At 45.8% G+C, this 24459-nt stretch overlaps 1 protein-coding gene across 1 annotated transcript in view; it reads right to left on the bottom strand.

Moving 5' to 3' along the window:
- LOC149336566 (uncharacterized) overlaps positions 1–12946 on the bottom strand; it is a 64900-nt gene extending 51954 nt beyond the window's left edge. Inside the window, exons 1-3 of the mRNA XM_089554174.1 lie at positions 12851–12946; positions 10265–10362; positions 3331–3529 (exon numbers count right to left, since the gene is read on the bottom strand). Of these exons, the coding sequence (XP_089410300.1) occupies positions 3331–3529; positions 10265–10362; positions 12851–12946 (393 nt within the window). The remainder of the gene's footprint in view (positions 1–3330; positions 3530–10264; positions 10363–12850) is intronic.
- Positions 12947–24459: the final 11513 nt, after the last annotated feature.

The following is a 24459-nucleotide window of genomic DNA, read 5'->3' as shown; positions in this document are numbered from 1 at the left end:
GAGCTGGGAGAAGCATCTAGAACCGATGTTCCACTGTTAGCCTTTTATATCAGAAAGTTGAAAGCAGGTGCACATAATATTTGCAGTATTGCAAGCAAAGGTAAATATTCATTTACGGTTACTGCTTGTGAGATTGTACCGACATTGCCTGCTGCGATAAAAAGCGAGTTTGACTAGAGAAAGGACATAAAACATCTGCTGTATGAGCTTGATACCCAAGTCTAGCCTTGCGCGCAGGTTTGCAGTTGGCATGCTCTGCTCGATTCCGATAGTCAATCCGCTGGACAAAGACTGGATGTCTTTGTCCCAGCCGCTCCCCTCAAAGATAATAAAATTGGACGCCTTAAAATGTTTTCAGACCAGTGTCGTACTCTTAAATTTGTAACGCATTCTTCCGCGACGATAACATGTCCAACATTCTTGGGCAGAAAAATGAAATATTAGAAAATTGTAAGGTACTGTTATGGAACTATTGCAGCTAATGGTCCATTCTTTACATGTGTAGCAAAATCTTCTTTTAAACTTTCTTCATAGCTCGCGTGGCGCAGTGAAAACTGCAATAGAAAACCAATGGCAAACGCATTGAAAAGCGTTCGCCATTGGTTTTCTATTACAGGCTTAACTGCTGCACGCGAGCGATGAAAACACTTAAGAGAAAGATTTTTCTATATATCAGAAGAATGCACCATTGCATTCAATATTTCAGTAACAGTGTCTTGCAATCTCCGAGTTTTAAAAATTTTTCTCCGAGAATGTCGGACTTGTTATTAACGCAAAATAGTAAACCAGCTCGTTAGGCGGAAAAGCCGGTTTTGTCGACGCCTTCTACGTCACTGTGTGAGGCTACCGCGGCTTCGTGCGGGAAAAATGGCAGGAGCAGCTCCGCAGCTTGAGGAAAGGAGAGCTTTGAACTTCTCGCGGAGGCCACCAGGAGTGCTGTGAGTGTGACGTCATCGGCATTCATGCATGGTGGTAGAAAGAGAGCGAAAGGGCTAAAATAGAACAGCCGTTAAAGAACGAAAAAGTAGGTGTGTATGCGCTATGCGAGACACATATCCGGAGTCTAGAAGCTCCACCGTTTATTGGTGGCTACGTCTGGGAAGGGAGCAACAGAACAACCACGGAGAAGAAGGGAGGAGGGGTAGGTATGCTGATACACAGAGGAACAAATTGGCAAAAAATAAAATCAACTTGCAAAGAACATATCTGAGTATCAGGCACAATTGCTGCTAAAAGGACATGGCTAGGGGTAGTTTATTGAGGGACAGCGAACAAATGCAGGCATGAATAAAAGCGATCTAATGCCAATATTATTTTGCTGCGTGACATGAATGGCCACATCCAGGATCTGGATGGATACACTGATTGAAACGGAAAGTTAATGGTGGACTTCTGTGAGCGGCACAACCCATTTATTGTAAATAAAGAAACTAAATGTGGGGGTCAAATCACGTGCGGAATCCTTAACAGGCCATTGACTACTGCCTAATGTCGATGGGGATCTATAGCAAGGGAAATAGACGAAGCGGAGCAGTATAGTCTGGGGACTGACCGTAAGCGTATTAGTCTACGGTTTGGTTTGGTTTATTGGGGTTTAACGTCCCAAAGCGACTGAGGCTACGAGAGATGCCGTAGTGAAGGGCTCCGGAAATTTTGACCACCTGGTGTTCTTTAACGTGCACTGACATCGCACAGCACACGGGCGTCTAGAATTTCGCCTTCAAGAAATTCAGCCTCCGCGGCCGGGATCGAACCCGCGTCTTTCGGGTCAGCAGCCGAGCGCCGTAACAACTGAGCCACCGCGGCGGGGCCATATTAGTCTACAGTTTGGAACCTTGATCAAATGGAAAATGCAGGGAAGTCAAAAAGAGAACGCAGAATTAACGAACAAATAGTGCTAATAGCAGCCAGCATGGCCATAGGAATAGAGAAAGGCCCCATGAAAAAGTGGGATTATAATCAGTTATAACTACTCATCAGTACAAAAATGAAACAAGTAAAAGGAGTAAACCGCTGGAAAGGAAAGAGGAAGCCACGAAGTGGTGGAATAAGGAAATTAAGGAGGCCATCGCACAACGATGGGTGGCTTAGAACGCGCAGTTACAAAAGGAAATTTAACGACGAAGATTACACACGTGCTGTGTGGTAAATCCTATTCTCATATTTGATGGTATCCATCCCGTTGTCAATGGAGGCACAATCACTCTCCCAGAATCCCTATGGTTTAGAGACATCAGTGGTCATGTAAATAAATATGTGGTGGAAGTTAGCTAAAAGCGATAGGAAGATTTATGGCTCAAAAGCAGAAAAATGACAAAGTTAGAAGTGTAAGAAAGCGTATTTGAAGAAAATGGCAATATTTAATAAAAATCTATAGCACAGTTAAACCAAAAAAACGAAAAAAAAGCAGAGCAAGGTGGCAACTGTCACCACCCCGTTTCTAAGAGGGCCCTCTTTTCTTACATCCACCTTTCCATCTATTCACATTTTGCCCTTCAGGAAGCGGATCCGAAAGTTCCATTGCGCACGGCGGCCTCTAGGAACAGGGCCGAGTGATGCCGTCATGTGATAGCATAAAGAGTGGGCGCTTGCTTGCTCCTCACACACGTGTGTGATGGAGCCAGTTACATCTACTAGAGCGCAGCCTTCTCTAAAACTGCGCCTTCCCTGAATTTTAATGTGCCGTCTACATTAACCGGACCACGAGGGAGGCCGTACAAGACGGAAGAAGAGAAGGCGCAGAACAAGGTTCGGCGTGCTGAAGCTATGCGAAAAATCTTTGACGGAGTCCACTGACGCTATAGCGTTTCACTCGTAAGGCGGAGCTTAAGCATCTCGTGTTTTTTCCTCGCTCCGTCTTTTTTCTTCTTCACGAAACCAAAACGACATTTTCAGGTTTTTAATAGTCCGAACTTCACAAAATTTCTTTCTAATTTGCATTCGTCACTGTATCCACCTCTATGCTTGTTTCTATGTAAGAAGTGATAGCAGAACTTCATGTGCAGTCTTCGTCAAAAATATACAGCCCAAGGAGTCTGCTTCCGAACCGTGTAGTGGAGCTCTTAAGCAGATTCGACAGTCCTAAGCTTGGGAGGGTTGATGACTTAAATTCGACCAGGCTTCATGAGATTAGGGTCCCTGAGTATGCCAGAGGATCCGCACTGCAGGGCTCAGATGCAGACCCCTTGGGCTGTATACTTTTGACAAAGACGGTACTTGAATACATGGAACATCTTTTTTGACGCCTCCTACACGGTTTCCGCATAAACTGTACCTCTCCCGCATGTCACCACAGCCCCAAGCAGGTTAGAATAAATTAAAGGAACTTACGCCCAGGCGAGTATTAGTTTCAATTCTTACAGCCAGAGAAGTGGGATGGCCTGGGTCTGCAAAATTGCCAGTATCTTTAACCTCCTTTTGCTTGTGATCATTTCCTTGTCTTTCACACGCATATTCCAAACTTCCATCCTTCACTCTACATGACATGCAGTAGCCGCGACTATTGCGCATCTTCATTTCAGCAAAGCCCCTGAAAGCAGATGAGAGGAAAGCATAATGAGACTCGATGAAGCACGATCAGTTTCGTACGGTTAGCCCCAGCTATACACCGTGGTTCAGGTTTAATGGCTTTCGTCCACTAAGCACAAGGTCGCGGATTCCAGCCTCGGCCGTAGCGTCCGAATTTCGGCCGCGGGCTAATGCGAAAAACCACGCGTGTGCTGTGCGATAACGGGTGCATGCTATAGAACTTCAGGTGATCTAAATTATTCCGAGGCTGTCCGCTGTGACTATCTTTCTTCCTTTTTCAGAGCGGGTTACATATATTAAGGCTTAAGAGGGGGGTCCTCGGACAAACAACTCAGGCAGTGAGGCACAAGCCTTATAAAAACGGTATATAGACAGTCTATAGATTCTTATAGACTCTATTGCCTTTCTATAGATATTTCCTTTTATATTCATAGTCTATAGGCTTTCTATAACCAAAGTCTATTAAACGTGCATGGGCATAGATCTACAGATTGTCTATAGACTGTCTATAGCATTTGCATTGCCTGTACTGCGCCTGTGAAGAGACAATCACTCATCTCTTGTGTGAGTGCCCTGCCTTTGTGGCCGAAAGACGTGAGCTGCGCTGTGCTCTGGGCCGCCTGGACTCTCGCCCTTTCACAGAGGCCAAGATCCTCGGTCCGTGGCCACAACAGTCAACTGCCATCAAGGCTTACAAGACACTCTTTTGTTTTTTGAGAGAGACTGCCTTGATTGACAGACTGTGATTACTTCCCGTTCCTTCTCTCTTTCCTCTTTAATTCCCCTTATTCCCTTCCCCTGTGCAGGGTAGCCAACCGGAATCCTTTCTGGTTAACATCCCTGCCTTTCCCTCTCTCTGTATCTATCTATCTGTATTGCCTGTAGGCTGTTCTCTAGGATTTGCCTATAGAGAGTCTATAGACTTTATAGACTGAATTCTATGGACAGTCTATAGACTGTGTAAAAATTCTTGTAAGGGCAAAGCACTGAAGCAGTAAAGTTATTCAAGAGAGGCGGGAACAACCTCTATAAAAAAAGGTTGGTGGATGGAAATCGATTTGACAAGTGTGTAGGGGGCCCAACACCATGACGCGTGTTGCATGGTCATTGCAAGCATGTCATGTGACGTCAAAAAAAGCCGGTAGTGTTGCGCCAATGCCTTGATTAGACGCCACTCGCACAGAAGGACTGAGCTCCCGCTGAGTGAGGCGCTTAGCCGGTAAGGTTAGCTCTAACCATTTTTTTTCATCACCTTCTTCAATCCTTCCCTGGTGGTGCAGCTCATGTGTTTACGTTGAGAGAGGCAGCTAGTGCATTCTTACTATTAGTACTATGACCGCAGAGGTGATGTTGAAAAAAATGCGGCCGTTTAAGATCTGCTGCGCGGAACGAAACATAGAACACACCTGCCGTTGATGTACGCGGATGCGTCGATGTATGTGTCGTCTTTGACATAAGCAACCAAGTAAAATACATGGTTCGTTTACTTGGGTCGGGCAGCGCAGCACTTATGGCACCCCTTAAACTCTTAATCCGGGTTACGTCACGAAAACCCTTTACCTCACCGTTAAGAGACCTTTTGGTCTTTAAGGGTGCGGTACGGGTTACGCATTGAGAAGTAAACCCCGTTGCTGAGTTAATTTTAGTAAAGGCGGCACGTACCGTGCGACATTTTAGTATCACTCCCGTGTTGCTGATGGTTGGTGATATTCAGTAGCTCAAAAATATTTGTTAGTGTTATCATCATGATGAAACAGGCATGGACATAAGTTTTGGTCATTAAGAAGAAGAAAAGTTTTTTACGGCTCTATTGATTGCCTTGTTGCACAATGGCCATGGCATGGAAATTTCTTAGACGCCATGAACTATTGTCCCACAACTGCAATCCCTCTGACACCACTGACGCTAAACCCTAGTCGGTAGTGTCGAAGGCCATGCAGCAAGTAGACTTCCCGATTCAAGTGCGTTATGATATCAATGGCCATTCTTCACTGTTCACAGCTGGCCCCTCATGCTTTACGGCGTAACTGAGCGCCATTACCATTCCAGCCAATTAGCGCTTAGACAGATCCGTCCCTCATAAAACCAGTCAGGACACGGGCCAGCCGACAGCTTTCAAACAACAGGCCGACTGCAAACGGTGGCACTAGCCCAATCGAGTGAATGTGATGGATGTCGTGCACGCTTTCCCAGGGCGGACACCTGCACTATGGAGCTATCCTAGATGTTTGTTCCGTCGTGTCGATCTTCCTTTCCTCTGGATTCCTTTCTATATAAAATGTTTAATAGACTGTCTATAGACTTCTTGCAGGCTGTATTGCCTTCATATACACATTTCCTTTCGTCTATTCATTGTCAGTATAAGGACTATAGACAACCGTGTACTAAAAGAAGGGCATGGCCATAAATCTGTACAGTGTCTGTAGACTGTCTCTGGAGTTTGTGTTACTTGTAGACAGTTTATGAGATTTTGTGTTTAGAAAGTCTATAGACTTCATAGACGAACATATATGGACAGACTGTGTAGACTGTAGAAAAAATTTTTTGTAAGGGTATTCAATGTTGTTTCTTCCCAAAGATGCTTGTTTGCTGGTGACTGCGTAATACGTCGGATAATAACAAGCGATTCTAAAAACACCGAAGCTACTCTCGTTCTGGTCGACCTGAATAACGTGGTTGACGGGTGGAGTACTCGTCAGATGGAGCTTAACTTTACAAAGTTTTAATTGAATCGTATTTTCAGCCCTAGCACTGTGTCCTAAATGCTTAATAAACAACCTGCATTTGAAACCCGTATCATCATACCGCTGCCTCGGAGTTGAGATAACTAGGACAATGTACTGGAAATCACATAATTAGTTATAGCCACACCCAATACAACTCTGGGATATCTGAAACGTAATTTCTATCTTGCGCCATCACCACTGAAAATGCCACTTTACGCAACTTTTGTTTGACAACAGTTAAAATATGCCTCGTCAATTTGGGATGCTTTCTACACATCATTCACACTAGCAGAAGGAGGAGAACAGAGTCTATCAATCCGTTTCTTAAAAGTTAACTACAAAAGCACTGCCGCTGTCTCTCAAATGAAAGCAGCTCTAAACATTCAACTTCTGGCTGCCCGCAGGAAGTTAGCATGCATTTGTTTTATGCACAAAATCTACTACCATGCCGAGCCTCTCCAGACATGGATTCACTCAGCCCCATTTCTTTCTGCTCGCCATGACGACCATGCAAAAGTGATCTCCAATACATTACTCCCAAAAGCTTTAGTTGAGCCGAATAAACTGCATGCATGATTATTACGCTTTCACGGGATATAGAAACCTAATTTTATTGCGCCTTTAATTCTTTCAAATGATGTTTTAGACATCAAGATGCATGATCACCGCTTAATTTTTGCCTACGACCGCTAAATACTACATAATTGCTTTTCTTCTTTCATGTTGTTTCGGTTTCGGCTTCATCAACCGAACCATGGCTGTGAAGTGTACTTGACATTTAAGTCACGTGGCACGCACATAAATAAACGACAATATGTATTTAATACATAGTTTCAACTGGCTAGAGCACTTAAACCACTGCTCTTCAATAGCTAAAATTACAACAAACAAGGTATCAGCAGTTATATTGTCGTTTTTTTGTTGCCTGAAGTGGCGCTTTCATCAACTACACGTCACAGTCATCGTTCAGTTGATGAACCAAAAGCGAAGCAGCGTGAAGAAGAAATCCAATTATAAGTTATTTAGCGGTCGTAAGCGAATGCCACTGGCTGTTCTGTGTGCAGCACTATATAGCGCGTCGTCTGAAAGAAGAAAACACGCAAGAATATGGAGAAGAAGAAGAAGAAGAAAAAATCTGGTGTCAGTAGTCCTTTACTGATCTCGTGCTCTTCAAAACAGCCTGAAAAAAGTTTTTGCTGTTCTTCATTAATATCAGTTTCATTCGTTTCCTTTGCTGCGACAATTAGCTGCACTTAGCGACTGTTTTAAGACTTTTTGCTTTTTGATCACCATTGCGACTTTCGGTTTTGTCTTTTCCTTCCGTCAACGAATATGCACAGCATGTCTTCTTGTACTTGCTGCTTTTGATACATTCGCCAACCCAGTTGCCGTGTTGCATTTTAGTATTATTACGCATGCCTTTCTGATTTACTTTTTATTTCCGATAACTACTCTCACCACACCCGTCTATGATGTATTTTACGCTGAGGGTATCGAAAATAAATACATAAACAAAGATATCAGCCGATTTGCGTGATTCAGCCAAACGTGATTATGTGCAGGGCGTTCTCGTAATTTTTTCGTCATTAAACACTGGTACGCTAAGGTGTTTGCATGGTGTGTCTTCTTTATAAACGGTGAGTCGCCTAGGTCATATATATTTGCGACAACCTCAAAACCTGCAAGTGTATTTATACAGACTAGCAGGTGGCCTACAACCCTGTGGACAGGTGTCCACCTGCCAGAAGTGGGCTTCGGACAAAAAAACCCACAGCGGCTAAATGCGGGTAATGGCCACTAAGTTATAGCGCACCAAAGGACCGTCCCTGATTCGTCTTTCTGAAAAGGGAAGAAGAAAAAATCTGCTAGGGTTTAGCTTTGGTTAAACCTGGTAGGTTGCGTAAGCATCCATAGCGTTCCATTCGGGACCATCACCGGTTGTAGACGATTCGGTTTCGATAGAGGTGCGGTGCGCCCGTCTAGCAGAGTCTTGAGCGCGCCGTTTAGCAAGGCATCTGTTCGCGTTCTTCATCTGTTTCCGAAGCCCGTTGTCGTTTCCTGGCTTCGTCAAGTCGTACGTAGCCTCCCTTCCTGTTTATAAGGCGGCATAACTACGGAGCCGGCAAGCGAGCGAGCGCATTTATACCCCCCTCCCCCCCCTTCGTTCACAGCCTCCTATCCACACTCCGCAGCTGGCGAGAGCTCGGCGACGGCAGCGCCTCCACTCAGCAGCGGCGCGGTACAGCTGTAGTACGCCGCGCCTCGCGCCGCCCTTCAAGGTCAAACGTGCCTTGCGGCCGCCCCGACGCGAAGGGCTGAAACCTGTTGTAATATTGCTTACGCAATAAAAAGGAACACTACCTGGAAAGCTAAGCTCTGGTTTTACTTGTCGCAAAATTGTAGTGAGTGCTGTTGTTTAGCCTCGCACAGGCAAAATGTAGCTGGTTAGTTAAGCTACATGGTGCAGCTTTTGTCCTCCTGCTCATTTCTGCGACTTATCTGTAATTAATGGCCAAGGGTTTCGCCCACCTGCGTCCTCGCCCTCTTTTGTAGCGGAACAGGCGTGACGTCCCGCTATGCACCCAGCTGATACCAGCTTTTCTGCCTCCATTCATCCGCACTGCGACATCATAAGGACACCGCTCGAGCCGTGCACCTGCTCTTGGTGACGATGACGTCAGAAGCTGCGCCGATGGTGACGTCATACCAGCTGCTGCGTCTGCTCGAACAGCCTTCAGGGTGTTCGCAGCAGTTTGTCCCAGGAGACCTCTCCTAAACCCCAAGAAACAAACCTCTCGCTGTAATACGATCTGGCCATCGTTACATTATTATCAGTGGTTGAAGCTTCCACTATGAGAAGGGCACGTAGGGACAGGGTCGTGAGTTATAGGATGCTAGGACTCCCCCTAACTAATAAGACAAGGGAAATGTTTAAAAAAAATTCAGGGGGCACTTTAGCTCTCTAAAGGGCTGCAAGGCGAAAGCCTTTCCTGGCGCACTGTTTGTTTTTTATTTAATTTTTATTTTTCTGATTTTGTTTATTTTAATTTTTATTTTTTTGCTCCTCTTATTTTTTCTTGTTTTTTATTTTTATTTTCATATCTTATTTTATTTTCTATTTTTACTTTTTTTGACTTTATTCCTTTTATTTTATTTATGAAACCCATGCATTCACTAGATGCGCCTTTATTCATGCTCGAACCTTGAGCCTTCGTGGCAGAGTGGTAGCGTCTCCGCTTCAAATGCCAAAGGCCCTGGTTCGATTCCCACCCGCGGCGCAGTTTCTTTTTAAGCAGTGACGCCGAAAGGCGGAAAATCTGCCGAGAGGGCTGCTGACGCGTCTGTCGAGGCATTAAAAGGCTTTCGCCTTAATAAAAGATGCTGCACTGATGCGATGCCTTTTGGGAACACTACCAACTATATACAGAGGAGGTGCTGAGTCTCAACCAGAAGGCAAAGTATCTTCGGCGTCGCGTCAGCGTCTTAGCTAGCGGCATTGGCTCACGGAGCCCGCAAGAGAGCGCTGCCAAAGTTGTGAAGGCACACGAACTGGTTGGGATAATTAAACGCTGTCTGTAGCTAATTCTCCTATCCAGTGGCGACGAGAACTTACTCCGGGGGCCAGGGGACAACGGCGCGAGTACAGAAGCGGCGCTCCTGCCTGCAGAGAAACAGGCCACACATATGCAGCCTAAGGTTGGTGTATCATTGCGGATTAATCCGGAAATTTCTGCAAGTGTGCAGCTACGGCAAGGCATTTCCTGAGCCGAAGGGAATGATTGCTTTGAAGAGGCCGTCCAGTGCCGTATGGATGGATGGATGGATGGATGGATGGATGGATGGATAGGAGCGCCCCCTTAGAAACGGGGTGGTGGCAATTGCCACCATGCTCAGCCGTGATCGAGCTGCGCAACGCCGTGCTGTGGGGAAGCAGTGAACTACAGCGCTGATCCGAACGAAGTGAAATTTCAGCCATGGTCCCAGTGACAATACATATATTTTCCACGTACCTTTTTGTGGCGATGAATATAAACATACGTGCTGTGTAACCAATTTTCAAAGGCAAAGGCATTGGGAAATCAATCTCCTTCGTGTACTCCATTGTATTCTGAAATAAGGAAAGAAGCTTACCCTTCACCAGACTGAATCTCCAGTGCGGATCTGTACCGGCTTTCCAAATGACAGTCTCGAACCGAATCAGTAGCTCACAAACTCGGCTGCCCTGCGCCAAAACTCCAACGCTGTTGGTAAAGTTCGCATCTAAAGCATGGTGCAAGAACTATTCTGGCATTGACACTCCGGGTGGCAGTGCGTCCAGATTGTTCGCCGCACCACGCACCTACAAGACGCTGCGAAAAAGCCCCTCTGGGGACGGCGCATGCGCGAAAACTATCTGTGCGCTCTTTAGGTGTTAAGACCCCCCGCGACGGCGCGATCAAATCTTGCGCGCCGCTCCTCGTATTTTGAACACGAACAGCAAGAGCCAAGAGCAGAATTCCCTTCGAGGTTGGCGCATGTATTAGAGCGCGAACACTACGTGTGCGCGCTCGCCGCCGAGGCGGCCGGTGGCTGTCAGCACTTAAATACATTCTTACACCGTAATTGAAAGCGACCAACGCATCTAGCCAGCTATACACTGCATATTTAGTCCGTCCGCATGTACGGAGGCCGCCATTGGCTGGCTTGTTACCCCGTATCACCTTTATTATTACTCCCCTCAAAAGAAACATAGCAACATAAGGGAAAGAGAGAGGGAGCCCTGAGAAGGAGGCGAAAAGGAGAACAATGCTCAAAATAAAAAAAATGATGAATTGAAAACAAGAACATAAAAAAAAAACTAGTAAAAGTCTTGAAGTGGGTCTAGTGTTCCACCATGGCGGCCTTGTCGCTTTCGGGAGCGGCCGCATAATCACGGCGTTGTCGGCAGGGGCGAGCAATCTTCTGCTGTGGCGTACCACTCGCAAAGCGATTGTTTTCCGCAAGACGCTTCCTACCTCTCCTTTCATCAGGCTCCATTGTTCGGCTTAAGCAGCTGTGATGGTGGCGGCATTAAAAATCAGGACGATGCAGAAGCGTACGCGGACACGACGAGACGCAGGCCTGACAAGAATTTATATGCAGCGTGTTCGAATACTCCGCGAGCATGTATACATCTGCCTGCCAAAGGGGGAAACTTCATGAGCTGAAGGCCCAGTGGCCGGTCTTTTACATGCGTGAGTGTGGGACCGCAGCGCCATCCTTGGGGACGGCGCGGAAGCGCGGCCCTCTCTCTTAGAGAGTCTCGTTAAATCTCGTACGGTGCCCGGATGCTCTCGTTTCAGTACCCGGATGAGTGGAATTCAGTGCCCGGATGCTGGCTCTCGGTCTCGGTGTGACGTCACCACACTACCGACAACCGGAGCTAAAAGCATTTCATGCTTAAAATTGATAGGACACTTAAGATTGCTTACGTGTAGAATACGAAGGTGTTAGTTTTTACGCTTCTGAGTTTCTTTCATTATAGTTCTTTCCACGAGATGGTTCGTCTGCGTGGTTTGTTAGACATGAAGACGGGAACACGTTCGGAACTTCGAGCCCCACACTGCCCTGGCGGTGACAGTCTCTAGCCTCGGCCTCTCATCTGTGCAGCACGCTGCTGCGCGCTTTGTCTGGAAGGGTAGCTGCCGCGGGCGCCATCTGCTTCTCCTGTAGCGCGATTGGCCTTGATGCAACGAGTGCGTTTCTCACGGAGTGATCTGCTGGAACTGTATGTCTTGAGGAAAATTTCTCAATCGCAGTTAGAAATTCCAATTATTTTACCATGGCTCTGTCCGTTACACAGGGTGTTTCACCTAATATTATACAAAATTTTTAATCATAGGCTTTTAAATTAGAAGAGCGGTTTTTGCAGCATACCACTATGATCAGTGGAGTACATCAGTATACAGCTAAGACGTGCTAACTAGAAGGCTGGTTAACCAATACTGAATTGTTTACTCTTTAACTTTTACGGTTAGGCTCTAATTATTTGGAGGCGCGTATCCCACGGTAAGTAATATCTGAAATAGTTTATAGAATTTCGAAACAGCGGTTACCCTCGGCGCTGTGGCCCAACAAATTGTGGCTACATCGCGCCAAAATACATGCGCTTTCGAGAAGCTTGCAGGTAAAGCAACCTGTCCAGCTCATGCAACTCGTCGAAAGAGCCAAAATTTGTTGAGCCACAGGGTCGAGAGTAGCCGCATTTTATAATTCTAAAAACTGACACGGAGATTACTTACGGTGGGCTACAGGCCTCTCAATAACTAAAGAGTCTAAAAGTGATAGTTAAAAAGTTAGCTATTCATTATTAGTTAAGCAGCCTGCTAGATAGCACGTCTTAGCTGTATACTGATGAACCACACTGCTCATAGTGTCATGCCGCAAAAAACACTCCTCTAATTTAAAAGAATATGTTTAAAAATTCTGTAAAATTTTAGGTGAAACGCCCTGTATAACTGACAGATGCGTGGCAAAATAATTAAATTTCTAACACCAGATGAGAAATTTTGCTCAGGACATACAGTTCCAGCAGATCACTCTAAACTGGCAAAAGATCGCAAAGCGAAAATACCTACCTCGAAATAGAAGTGATGGCCTGTTTTGTTGCCTATTCTAACCATTTCAGCCTTTTCTGCCATCGATATGCTTGAATAAAGGCCAGTATTTTGCATTTTCGAGCGTGAACTGAGAGTTCGAAGAATTCGCGGACCGCAGCAAGCTCGTCTACCGTCTCAAGAAAAACACAGAGCTCTGGAACGTTCTGGAATCAAACCTCTCGCTCCAAACGGTACAGCACAATCGATCAGTATCTCAATTTGGCACTTCGGCTGGGAGTTCGTTTGTCTGGGAACAGCCAGAGTAATGAGGATGCTAAGGTTGTATCCTATATGGTTGGACGACAGAGAAAGCACTGGCGTCATTCTTTTCAAGCCAGCTGCGAAGGTTGCCGCAGAACGCAATTGTAATAATAATACCCTGCTATTAAAGATTATCAGTTGGAGATGCCGCCTCCAAAGTCGTTGTCATTTGGTCCTCGTCCGGTGCTTTTCTCTTTGGTGTGCCCAAAAGAAGCTTTGGTGAACAAGCGCAAAAGAACACAAAAACCAAAACAGTGGAGCATGACGGGGGCGGAAGCACTGAACTTTGAACTTTTATTTCATTGTTCGATCCAGTATAAATGATGCGGCTTTTTCCCTTTTGCACTCAATGCACTTGTTAAAAAAATACTATATTCAACGCCAAATTTTCACGGTTCCCTTTTTTAAAATTTTCCTGGGTACAGTTCGTTAGGCTCGCTTTCCTGGGGCCAGGGAAGTTCGCTTTTCTAACTGTGCAGTACTTTATGCGAGAGACATTGGCACTGCTTAATCATTGCCTACACAGTGGTCAAGCCGTGTCCACAGGCTTCTTGCACGTGAGGCTACCGTAAATTATCTAGGTCTTTACGCCTATTAAACGAGAATGCATGCAGCTTCCACGCTGTTGGCACTCAAGGCCGAAAATTATCGAACTTTCAAAGGCATTGCCATTTTATTCCGTGTTCTATTGGACATAACGTTACAACACTCGACACAAGCCGTGCTTCGAAAAGTTTCCCGAGCCCGAAAGACGCTTGTCAGCAGGCATGATTCAAAGGAAACGATGAGTGGCAGACACATTTTTCGAGGATTGCTGGGGAACTCTGAATTCACGTGCACATTCCCCAAAATCGGCCTACTTATGCGGTCGCCGCCTCTGAGAAAGGCGGGAAGACCATGGAATCAGTCTGGACGAACATGGCACCGAAGGTAGAAATAGTATGCCTTGCGATGCTTCGGATATTATAATTGGCTTCAGGACATACAAGATTTTTCACAACTACATTCCTTGTTTTTGTTACGTCGAGCACCAAACATTCTTAAGGGACCATAAAGACTGACTGCATTTGGAATAGTGAGAGACCTAACGCATCATAATTAAAAATCTCTGTCGCTGGCTAGCCTGCAGTCACGAGTGCTGAGATTCTTCTCCATTCCGGTGCACGATGAAGTGACCGAGAATGGGACGAAAAAATCAGCGGCCATGTTTTTAAAGGTAGCCACGCCTTCTCGTTCATTTTGCGTGACTACACTTGGCTGAAGAATCCAGTGCGCCGTTGCCCCGCAAAAACTGTTTAAGATGAAGTTCCAGATTGGAAGCGCTGGCCAGACATTGCATGAAGTACCTCAAACATGTCTGGTTATATCTGAGCCGAAGGCATCCTGTGCCAAGGGCTAGGCTTAATTGCAATAAATCTTTTTGAATGGTTGTTCACGCTTGCAGTGCTATTCGTTGCGCGTTACTTTGAATGTGCAGAAAACGAGCAGGATAATTGTCAAGAAGCGCTTAACGACTTAAGCCGTGGCGTGGGCGCATGTTAAGCGTAGACGCATCTTAACTGAATTAGATTTTCCTACGCATCGCGAATGTAGTTATGCTGTATATTGTTTGGCCGGTTTCACGTGCTGCCCTTTTCCAACTTGTTGCGAGGCACAATCATGTCATTGTAGATTCACCAAGCGCCATATCATGACTGTTCATGTCTGTTACTCAACAGACGGCTCCTTGCAGTCAGCCGAAGATTTTGTAACAGCATTCAAATTATAATGAACAAAAAGTGAAGTTTAGCAAGAAGAACGGGAAGAATATATTTGCTCAAAAAGAAACGTCTATTTTAACCTTAAAGCGTAATGTTTCTTACTAAAGGTAAAACGCAGCCAACTTAAGCCTATTTATTAACTTGACTGGATCTGGAAAAACCAAATATTTTGCTGAGTACAGAAGCATCAGCATCTTCCTAGGACACTTCAGAGGCCACGCACTTGTTTTCTTGATAAAATTCTCATACTTCTACAACAACTAAGTGTCAATGCGCTTTGTTCTACAGAGCAGCAGGCGCCTATCGACACATATTTGAGCTTGCAACAAAGATCCCAATGCTTGATGATTAGAACGGGATTTTTTAGTAGTCCTCTCTGCAGAGAAATTCTTGGCCAACAGCACAGCACAGCACAGGAGTAAACCGGAATCTTCCACATTTAGAAGAATTGATGAAAACAGCTTATCAGAGTTTCGACGTCTTTGTGCTAGCACAGATTGTAGTAATATTTTAAGACTGGAGGATGCATGCCAATCGTACACAAATTTTATATCTACTATTCAAGAACACTACAATACTGCATTTCCGCAAGCAACGCGCAGAACTCATAGAAAATCAAGAAAGCCGTGGATTTCAAAACAACTATATGACCGCATACAGGAAAAGAACAGACTTTTTTCTCGTTTTGTGAGAACAAAAGACACTGACATTCTCCGTCAATTCAAAACGTTCCGCAATAAGTTAGGCGCTGACATTAAAAAAGCAAGAAGTGATTATTACGCGAGAAAGTTCTCCATGTCTGATGGCTCGAAGGGAACATGGAATACACTTAACGATCTTCTAGGTAAAAACAGAACCAATGCACCCGTCTCACTCCACATTCATGGCGCGAACTATGATGGCGCTAAACTAGCAAATGAATTTAATGGGCATTTCTTATCTGTTTTTCCGCCAAAATCAACTGATGGTCCACATCAAGATGCCTCAGTCTATATAACCAGTAAACAAAGTAATTCCATGTTTTTGTTACCATGCACTGACTCAGAAATAATTACCATTATTCACTCCTTACGCAGTAATAGTGCTCCAGGTGTCGATGGCATAGCTCCAGTCCCGATCAAGAAAGTAGCAGATGTCATTGCGGTACCATTAGCACATATAGTTAACCTAATGTTCACGACAGGCACATTTCCACATCAGTTGAAAATAGCTCGTGTCACTGCCATTCACAAAGGGGGTGACATTAATGATTTAAATAATTATCGGCCGATCTCCATTCTTTCAGTTTTTTCTAAGATTGCAGAACTTGCAATCAACACTCGTCTTTCTCAATATCTCGACAAAAACCATGTCATCTCCAAGCAACAGTACGGATTTCAAAAAAACAAAACAACTGAGGCCGCCTTACTGGAAATCAAAGAAAAGCTAATTGAAAACATAGAAAATAAACTGCTAACAGTTGGCATATTCCTTGATATGAGGAAAGCGTTTGACTCGGTTAACCATAAGATATTGCTTGAAAAAATGCAGTGTTACGGAATACGCGGCGTTCCTTTAACCTTATTTGCTAGCTACCTTGACAACCGATCTCAAACAACTATCATTAACGGTATTTCATCTGGGATCGGTCAGATTGTGTCTGGTGTGCCACAGGGCTCCGTTCTAGGACCAACGTTGTTCTTATTATATATTAATGATATCGTCAACCTTCGTCCAGCAGACAACATTATAATCTATGCAGACGATACTAACGTATTTTTTTCAGGGCAAGATAGTAATATTTTGCAAGCAGCCTCCAATAGTTGGTTATCCCAATTGTCTGTTTGGTTAAAATCAAATAGGTTAGAACTTAATGTCAGGAAAACAAAGTACATACTGTTTAGAGCCAAAAATAAGGAAGTTCCGAACAACTTCCAAATTCACTTCGAACAAGCTCCTATAACTCGTGTCAGCTCTACAATGTTCCTTGGAGTCATTTTTGAAGAACATTTACTCTGGACAGATCATGTAAACTACGTTTGCACTAAAATGGCTCGCTCTGTTGGTATCCTAATAAATTTCGCACAATACTGCCTCGAAAATTCAAACTACAAATTTATTTCTCTCTAGTCTTTTCGCATGTACAATGTTGTTTGTTGATCTGGGGAACGACTACCTCAACCAATCTTGTGAAAGTACTTACTTTACAAAAAAGAGCTGTACGAGCGATTGATAATTTACATTACAGTGAGAGCACAGGTCCTTCCTTCCTCAACCATAGACTGCTAACCATCACGGCGGCTTACCACAAGAAGCTTGCTGTTTATATCAGAAACCTTATGAAAGGAAACTGGCAGACTTTCGAGAGCACATATTTAATTGCCCAAACAGCATACAGTCTTAGGCACCCTCAATACCATGCATCAAAATCCCGTACAAACTATGGGTTCCAAAAACTAACTCACATAATTCCTCATACATTAAACACCAACCATATTTAACAGAATTGTCGCTACAAAATATGTCCGAGGTCAGGTTTAGGAAAACTGTTCATGAATATTTTTGTTATAGCTAGTTGTGGTGTGTTTCTACCTAATCAGTTTTTGTCTTTGTTATGTTTTGATCTTAGTTTGTTGTGCTTAGCTCTATGCATGCTTGATCTCTGTTTCGTTGTCAATATATCCGCTGCTTTTCTAGTTTCTGTTACTTATGGAAACTTTGTACCATTGCCAAGTGCCACTTTGTTTTGTTTTTTTTTTACATGGGGAGGGCAGGCCTCTGTCAGGCGCTACTAGGCGCCTTTAGCTTGCTCTCCCTTGTTTGCAGTCTCTGTACTGGCCAAACAAAACCAATAAATGAAATGAAACTTCTTGTTAGAAGGTGCGATGTATGCAAATGTGTGCACAATAATAATGTGGCTATCCACTGTGGCACAGTTGCAGCAGTGTTACATGTCATGATGAATTCTTTAAACTTCGCAACCCTAGACTCAGGACCTCTGTATTCAAGTGGCAGAGACATAGGACCCCAGGGCTGAGAGAGTGGAACAGAAGAATTAAACAGAAGTTGTTCACGCAAAGTGCACGGCAACTGTAGTCTCTCCACCATTCTGCTTCTCAGTTGCTCGAGTGGATTTTCATCCTTTCGAAGCTCTTTTTTCACATGCAGCATGTTGTTTTCAAATGTGATGAACGTTGACATCATCGGCTAGATGAATTAAACAATGCACATTTTAGAAAACTTGTTTTCCCCCACAGCATGATGTAAATGTTGAGTACATAATATTTAGGCAGTGCCCAAATATAATCAGCATTTACATGAGATATTTTATTGCCTGCGACGATGGACACTGCGGTATGCAGGGCAATGAAGTTGTCTAAGAGTTCGGGCTTTAATCCAGGTTTCAACTTAAGAGGGCCTGTGTAAAACAGAATTAAGCGGAATTCTACTGACTTCCATCGTTCGACTTCAGCCAGCGAACATGTGGAACGAGCAGATTCTTGGGGAACGTGTTTCCTTAGGCTGACACTGGCTTCATTCATAAGCCTTCTTTCAAGGGGGCCAACATGAACCGTGAGTGCAGTTTGGCGCGGCATTATTAACTTTTTCATAACACCAAGAAGCACAAGTTGCATGTAGTCTAAAATAATGTCTGAAAACATCAACTGGGAGCTGTGTCAGCTCAGAAGTACCCCTGTGGTGGTCATGAACTTGCCGCTTTCGAAATCTAGCGCTGGTGCGCCTTTCACAGCCAGAGTGCATTTTCCCTCCCTGCACACGCCTTCACATGTACACTTTGGCCAAGAACTACAACCAGTGTGGCGCTTAACAGAAAGGACCAATGCCTGTGCTGGAGCGTCACATATGATGGCTTTCAACACACAGCCATAGTGTTACTATCAACTAAACCATTCAGCAAGAGGTTTTTGAGCTGAGTGAGAAACGGCATCGGAAATGTATTTGTAGCTGCCTGATAGCTTGGAACCGCAAAGGCACCAACAAAGAATGGCGCTTGTTCACAGTTCAAGAGAAGGCACTGAATTGAGCACAGCTCAACGTTGGCGCTCTTTGACAGTGGCAATCCGTCAGTTTTGAAGGACACCACGAGCGCTTCTTGAAGATCACGCAAGCCTTTGATCGCATGCAGGAGTTTGCTTTCAAGCCCAAAACGCCAGCACTGTCCTGGTGAAAGTTCTGTAACTGAATATTCTGGACATGGATGTCTGGGCGTTTTAAGAAGTACTCGTGCGACAGCGGGAAGAGTCAAATGGCATGAGTGTTTTCTCAAAAGCTTTAGAAGCAGGTCGCCTACTGCACTTCGTTAGACCCTGTGCTTCATTCCCGAAGTCTGCAGCTGTTTTTCAAGATCAAGTTTCGAAGTTGGCTCGCTGCAGCTGGCAGTGTTGGCTTGCGATGCAACGTCATCGCTGCCAACGTGAAATGCTCGCTGCTGCTCAGCCGACGGCCCACAGAATGCATGGTGACAAGCAGTTTCTTCCCCCCTCCTCTCCTGGACAGTGACTCCGACGAATCTGCAGAAGCGCAACTACCGACAGGGCCAATGTCCGCCTCTGCGGTGAAGGATAACAGCGCTGCAGGCTCAACCGTTGCTGACGCGGAGTCCTCTATCTGCTCCCATAAGACATCGACAATTTGTTTTGAAAGCCGGCTGAGTTTTGCAAAAATAAGTCTTCTTGCCAAGACACCATATGTTGCACGAGCTTTCGCTCGCGATATCGTCGGTGCATCCAGTCTGGCGGGGGCAGAAGGTCGTACCGCCGAAGGCGCTTAAAAATGCGTATAGTTGCCTTAATACTTGTGATATCTTTTGCTTAAGCCGAACATTGAAGCCACAGAAAAACGGCGTTCTATGTAACCAGAAGAATCTGATAGCGCTTCATTTAGTTTCGTGAACGTAGCACGAAACTTCCGCCACGACGCTCGGACCCTCAGATATGAACTTACGTACCGGCGAATTCGTTGCGTACGGGTCCTCATAGCTGAAAAAGTATTTGCCAAAGTGAACCAAACCACTAGAAGCATAGTACAACACCGCGAAGAAGAACCAGGTGGAACTGAAAACTTCTCTTAGAAGTTTCGAGAAAGAAGTTCCGAGTTTCGAGAACGCTGAGCAAAAAAATCTGCCCTCGCTTGCCGCTACTGCCGTTCTGATGAGTACCATCGGCATGAGAAACACACTTGCATAGTTCTTGAGGTCGTTTTGGATAGTTGTAGCGCTCAAAAGTTGCTAAAGCGCAGTGACACACGGTAGACCTGGCCTGTACTGAACGACACTGGAATAGTTCGCGAAACTCACGCTGCTGCCGTCAATTCCGCTACTGCCGATGGTGATGCCACTGCCGATGCTGCCGGTGAGGCCTGGTACGACTTCTAGTTGCTGCTGGAAAAAAATTTTCTCTTGTTTCTTTTGGAATGCATTAAAATAAGCATTTAATTGTATAATAGTGTAACGTGGCGGCCAGCCGAAGAATGAGGCTTAGTGAACGATGGAGAAGAGATGATTTAATGGCCGCTGGCCTAGCGCGAGCGCTCCGTCCCGCGCCACTGCCAGCTTCGTCGTCGTCACACTGCCCGAGGCAACCGAGCGATCGTCCCGATCGGTGACGAACAGACGCGCGAAATGGCGATGGTCTTGAGTGGCGGGTTGAAGAGTATGTAGAAGATAGTGCAGTGCCGGCCGCCACGATGAGGAAGATGAGAGAATGAGTCCCGGTCCACGAAGCATCCGAGCCGTAGGGTGCAAGGAGCTGACGGCCGAAGCCCTTGGACGCACCGAACGGCAGGGGCAGGGGGGCGGTGTCCTCATGTGTGGGCAGGGTCTTGAGTCGGTCGGGTCTTGAGTCTTGTGGGTCTTGGGTCATGGGTCGGTCGGGTCTTGGGTCGGTTGGGTCTTGGGTCGTCGTGTCTTGTGGTCCGGGCGGGGGACGGGGCAGGGGTGAGCGTCGAGGACGGTTCAGATGCTCACGGCCGACGTCCACGGCAGGCGCAGGACACCGAAGCTCCGGGACCGGGATGGCGATGAAGGGACCCCAGCACCTCACAACAAATGTAACGTGGCGGCCAGCCGAAGAATGAGGCGTAGTGAACGATGGAGAAGAGATGATTTAATGGCCGCTGGCCTAGCGCGAGCGCTCCGTCCCGCGCCACTGCCAGCTTCGTCGTCGTCACAATAGTTTTAAGAAATATAAATTTCGGCTGAAAAAAGCGCACAAACTGAGCGCTCATGGCGCTGGTGGTGCCTGCAACCACTGCCGCGAGAGAGACGGAGAAAAACATTTAATGGATAGATTGGTTGGGTGGACCCTCATTCCAGAAGCCGTTTATCTTTTGCCGCTGCTCTTGCCCGGTTCACCAGCAAAATCTGGTCTTCCGAATGTCTGGTGTAAAGCGCCGCCTCCCACTCCTCAGATGTTTGGTTACTGATTCTTTGTATAGCTCGGTTTTTCTGGCATTCCCATACCATACGGTATAAGTCAGGCACTTCACCGCAGAAGGCGCAGTGCGGATCGTACGAGTTTGGAAGCAAATAGCTGAATTTGTCAGCATTTATATAAGTATGCAATTGCAATCTTGAAATGCCCCCTCGCACCCTTTTCAGATTTTTGTGCAGTTTGGCGCATACTTTACCCGTTAATCTCAAATGTTGGAGTAAATCCGATCCGTGTAGCTTAATAGAGGTTCAGAATAATTATGCTCCTGCGATTGTTGGGGACTCGGGGTAATAGCGCTCGGGCAGTAGCATGAGCGCTGTCGTTTCCAACATTTACAGTGTGTCCTATAGTCTATGTGACTGTGGATTTAAAGTCCATATCTTCTTTAGCTCTGAGTATTTTGTTTGGGTGTTTACTAATCCTTCCTCTTGTATAGTTAGGACATGCAGTCTGGAAGCCCGTAATTACACGTGAGACCTTCCTGGAAACCATCGCCAAAGCTATCCCTGTTTCCTCAGTCTGGGCGATACCCTGGCATCGAATTGATGCCCCATTCACTAATTTCTCTTGCGCATCCGTGCATGCATTCTTTCATATCCCATTGACCGGTCCTGCAGCGTCCACGTAAATTGCCTCTTCCATCGCGCCCCATGTTGTCCTGATGGACTTCTCCCCAGCCTATCTTCTTTTCTTATGAAATTCGGGGTGCATATTTCTCGGAATGGGGTGCCCCTCTTATGAGCTGGTCCTTCAAGTCCTTTCTGTCCTCCGCATACCAAATGCACGAGAGCCCTAGTCTGTCGAGCACGTACCTTCCTATCCTGCTTCCTGACAGCCGTATCCTTTGCGATATCGAATGGCCTTCAATAATCTCGTCTACAGTATTGTGAATGCCCATGTGTAGTAGTTTTTCTGTTCCTGCATTCATCGGGATACAAAGTGCTCTTTTATATACATAGCGTATTATGACGTCCAACTTGTTCTCACTTTTCTTCCATTTCAAATAAGGTTCTGTGGTAAGTGGCACTTAAATCAATGATTGGTCAGAGGTTGCGCGCGAAGAGCAACCTGGATGTCACAAACTCTACCGATGGCTAAGAGAACTTCTTGCTGGGCTAGTTGGTAATTCATTGTTGGCAGCACCTACCGATGGCAGCACCGATGGCAGCACCTACCATCGCAGGGCACTGACGCATCGCTTAATAACCGTTGCAACACTGCGCCAGGAGTGGCACGAAGACTCTCAGCGACCTCCCAGAACGATCAATTGAGCATATATGGGCATTAACACATTAAAGCTATCGCGTCGTACTTTTAAGGCTGAGCTTACAAGTGTCCCATCCAATTTTATATGCATCTCCTGCGGACTTGAACTTAATGTGGTAGCTTGCCACTGTACCACTCAGTGCTAAGGAGTAGATGGGTGATTATTAAGAAGCCCTAATTGCTGGACCAGTGATTAAGCGAGTAGCAAAGTGCATAAGTGCGAGTGGTGACTGCACGCGAACGACTGTGCTCTTGTGTGATGTGACACTAATATGTCATAGGATCTGGTAACGTTAGTAGAGCATGTGATAGGGTAATATGGTAATGAATGAATGAATAAACTGTTCATTTAGAAACGGAGGCTCAAAGACGTTTTTTGGGCAAATGGGTTCTTAAGGAAGGGAAAGTAAGGACCTGCTGATACATTAGGGGACGGCTTGGGTGGTCAAGCCACGCTCTGCACTGCTTTGTAGAGGCAACTGAGCATACTTACCAATATCTTCCCAGATGCTGTTCGCCCCGGCTCTGTTCAGCGCACGAAATTCTTCGCCATCGGTGGGAAAACCTTCCTTGGTGAGGAGGTCGTCGGAACCCATCCGGAACTCTGAACAATCGCAAACTAGGTGGCACAGGCCAGCACGGCACATACAGTTGATGACGGAAGTGGTGGCCCTTGCTTCTGTACACAAAATCATTGAAGAAACTATAACTCGGCACGAAACACGCAGAACATGCACGAAACAGGGATGAGCTTGGGAGCGCCGGGACTGCCAGCTCCGCGAACCGTTTGATTATGAGGGCCGGTCGGCTCCGCTCTGGATTCGTCCTCACCTTGGCCGCTGCAAATGTACGGCTCCACCAAGAGCACAAACAGCGGCACCGCTTCACCCAGCTCGACACACGGCCGCTGATAGGGAACAAGATGAAGAAGACATATGCGTCGCTGCATCATTGAAAGACGGCGCCATATCAATGGCATGGCGTAGCCGTGACAATGTAAACTACAATGGCTGCCGTAACATGCTAATGAGATCAAGTAGACTCGCTAACGGGACAAATCAACACTACCATGTCAAACCCTTAAAGGGGTTCTAAACAATGTTGTGGTGTGCCTATAGGATGTTGAAGGACGTCCCTTAACAAATATCCTCTCAGCAAGAATTTTTTAAATGCGTTCTGTGCAAGCTGAGTTGTATATGTAGTCAAAACTTCAGTTTTCACGCTTTTTTTTTTGCCCTGTCGCAATTTTTTGCGCTCCTTCGCGGCTGCCGACGTTCGTGGGAATTCCCCAGGCGGTGAAGAAAGGGGAAGGGTGGGGAGAGAGCTTGCTGACTTGCTGAAATGGTCGCGGCCAAGCTAGCTGCATGATGTCTGAGAGAGTTGGCGCGGCCAACCAATGATAGCCTGCTAACACAAACACCTGGGAAGAAGGGACGAGACACAGCGCTGTGTCCCAGAATGCCGCACCAACTGGCCCACCAGTCTACGCAATGATAGCTCTCTACTCCAGATGTCACTTGCATGACCTGACGCCATGTGACAGGCTTCGCTCGAAAGCCTGGCACCGCTGGTCGCCGCGAGGTGTGAGAGAATTTTTAAAAATATATTATAAATTATCCGCTCACTTTTGAGGTCTCGTACGTGACATAAACGCTCGCTGGGCTGTACTCTACTTACAGTGAAACCATTTTATAGCCAACCACCAAAATCCCTTTTCAGGGGCCCTCTAAAGGCGGGGCTTAAGTGTCCCCTAAATTATCTCCGGTTTGCATAAACACAAAATTAATTCTGCATTCATAAAGCTCTTTCTATGTCGTCACCTATATCGCAACCGCCTTGTTGATAATTTTATCCTGCCCGTGTTCACTGG

The sequence above is a fragment of the Amblyomma mixtum genome, chromosome 7 (assembly GCF_055824585.1).
Source record: "Amblyomma mixtum isolate Tamu chromosome 7, ASM5582458v1, whole genome shotgun sequence".
Classification (NCBI taxonomy): domain Eukaryota; kingdom Metazoa; phylum Arthropoda; class Arachnida; order Ixodida; family Ixodidae; genus Amblyomma; species Amblyomma mixtum.
The sequence above is the reverse complement of the archived record's forward strand: the minus strand, read 5'-3'. Positions and strand labels throughout refer to the sequence as shown.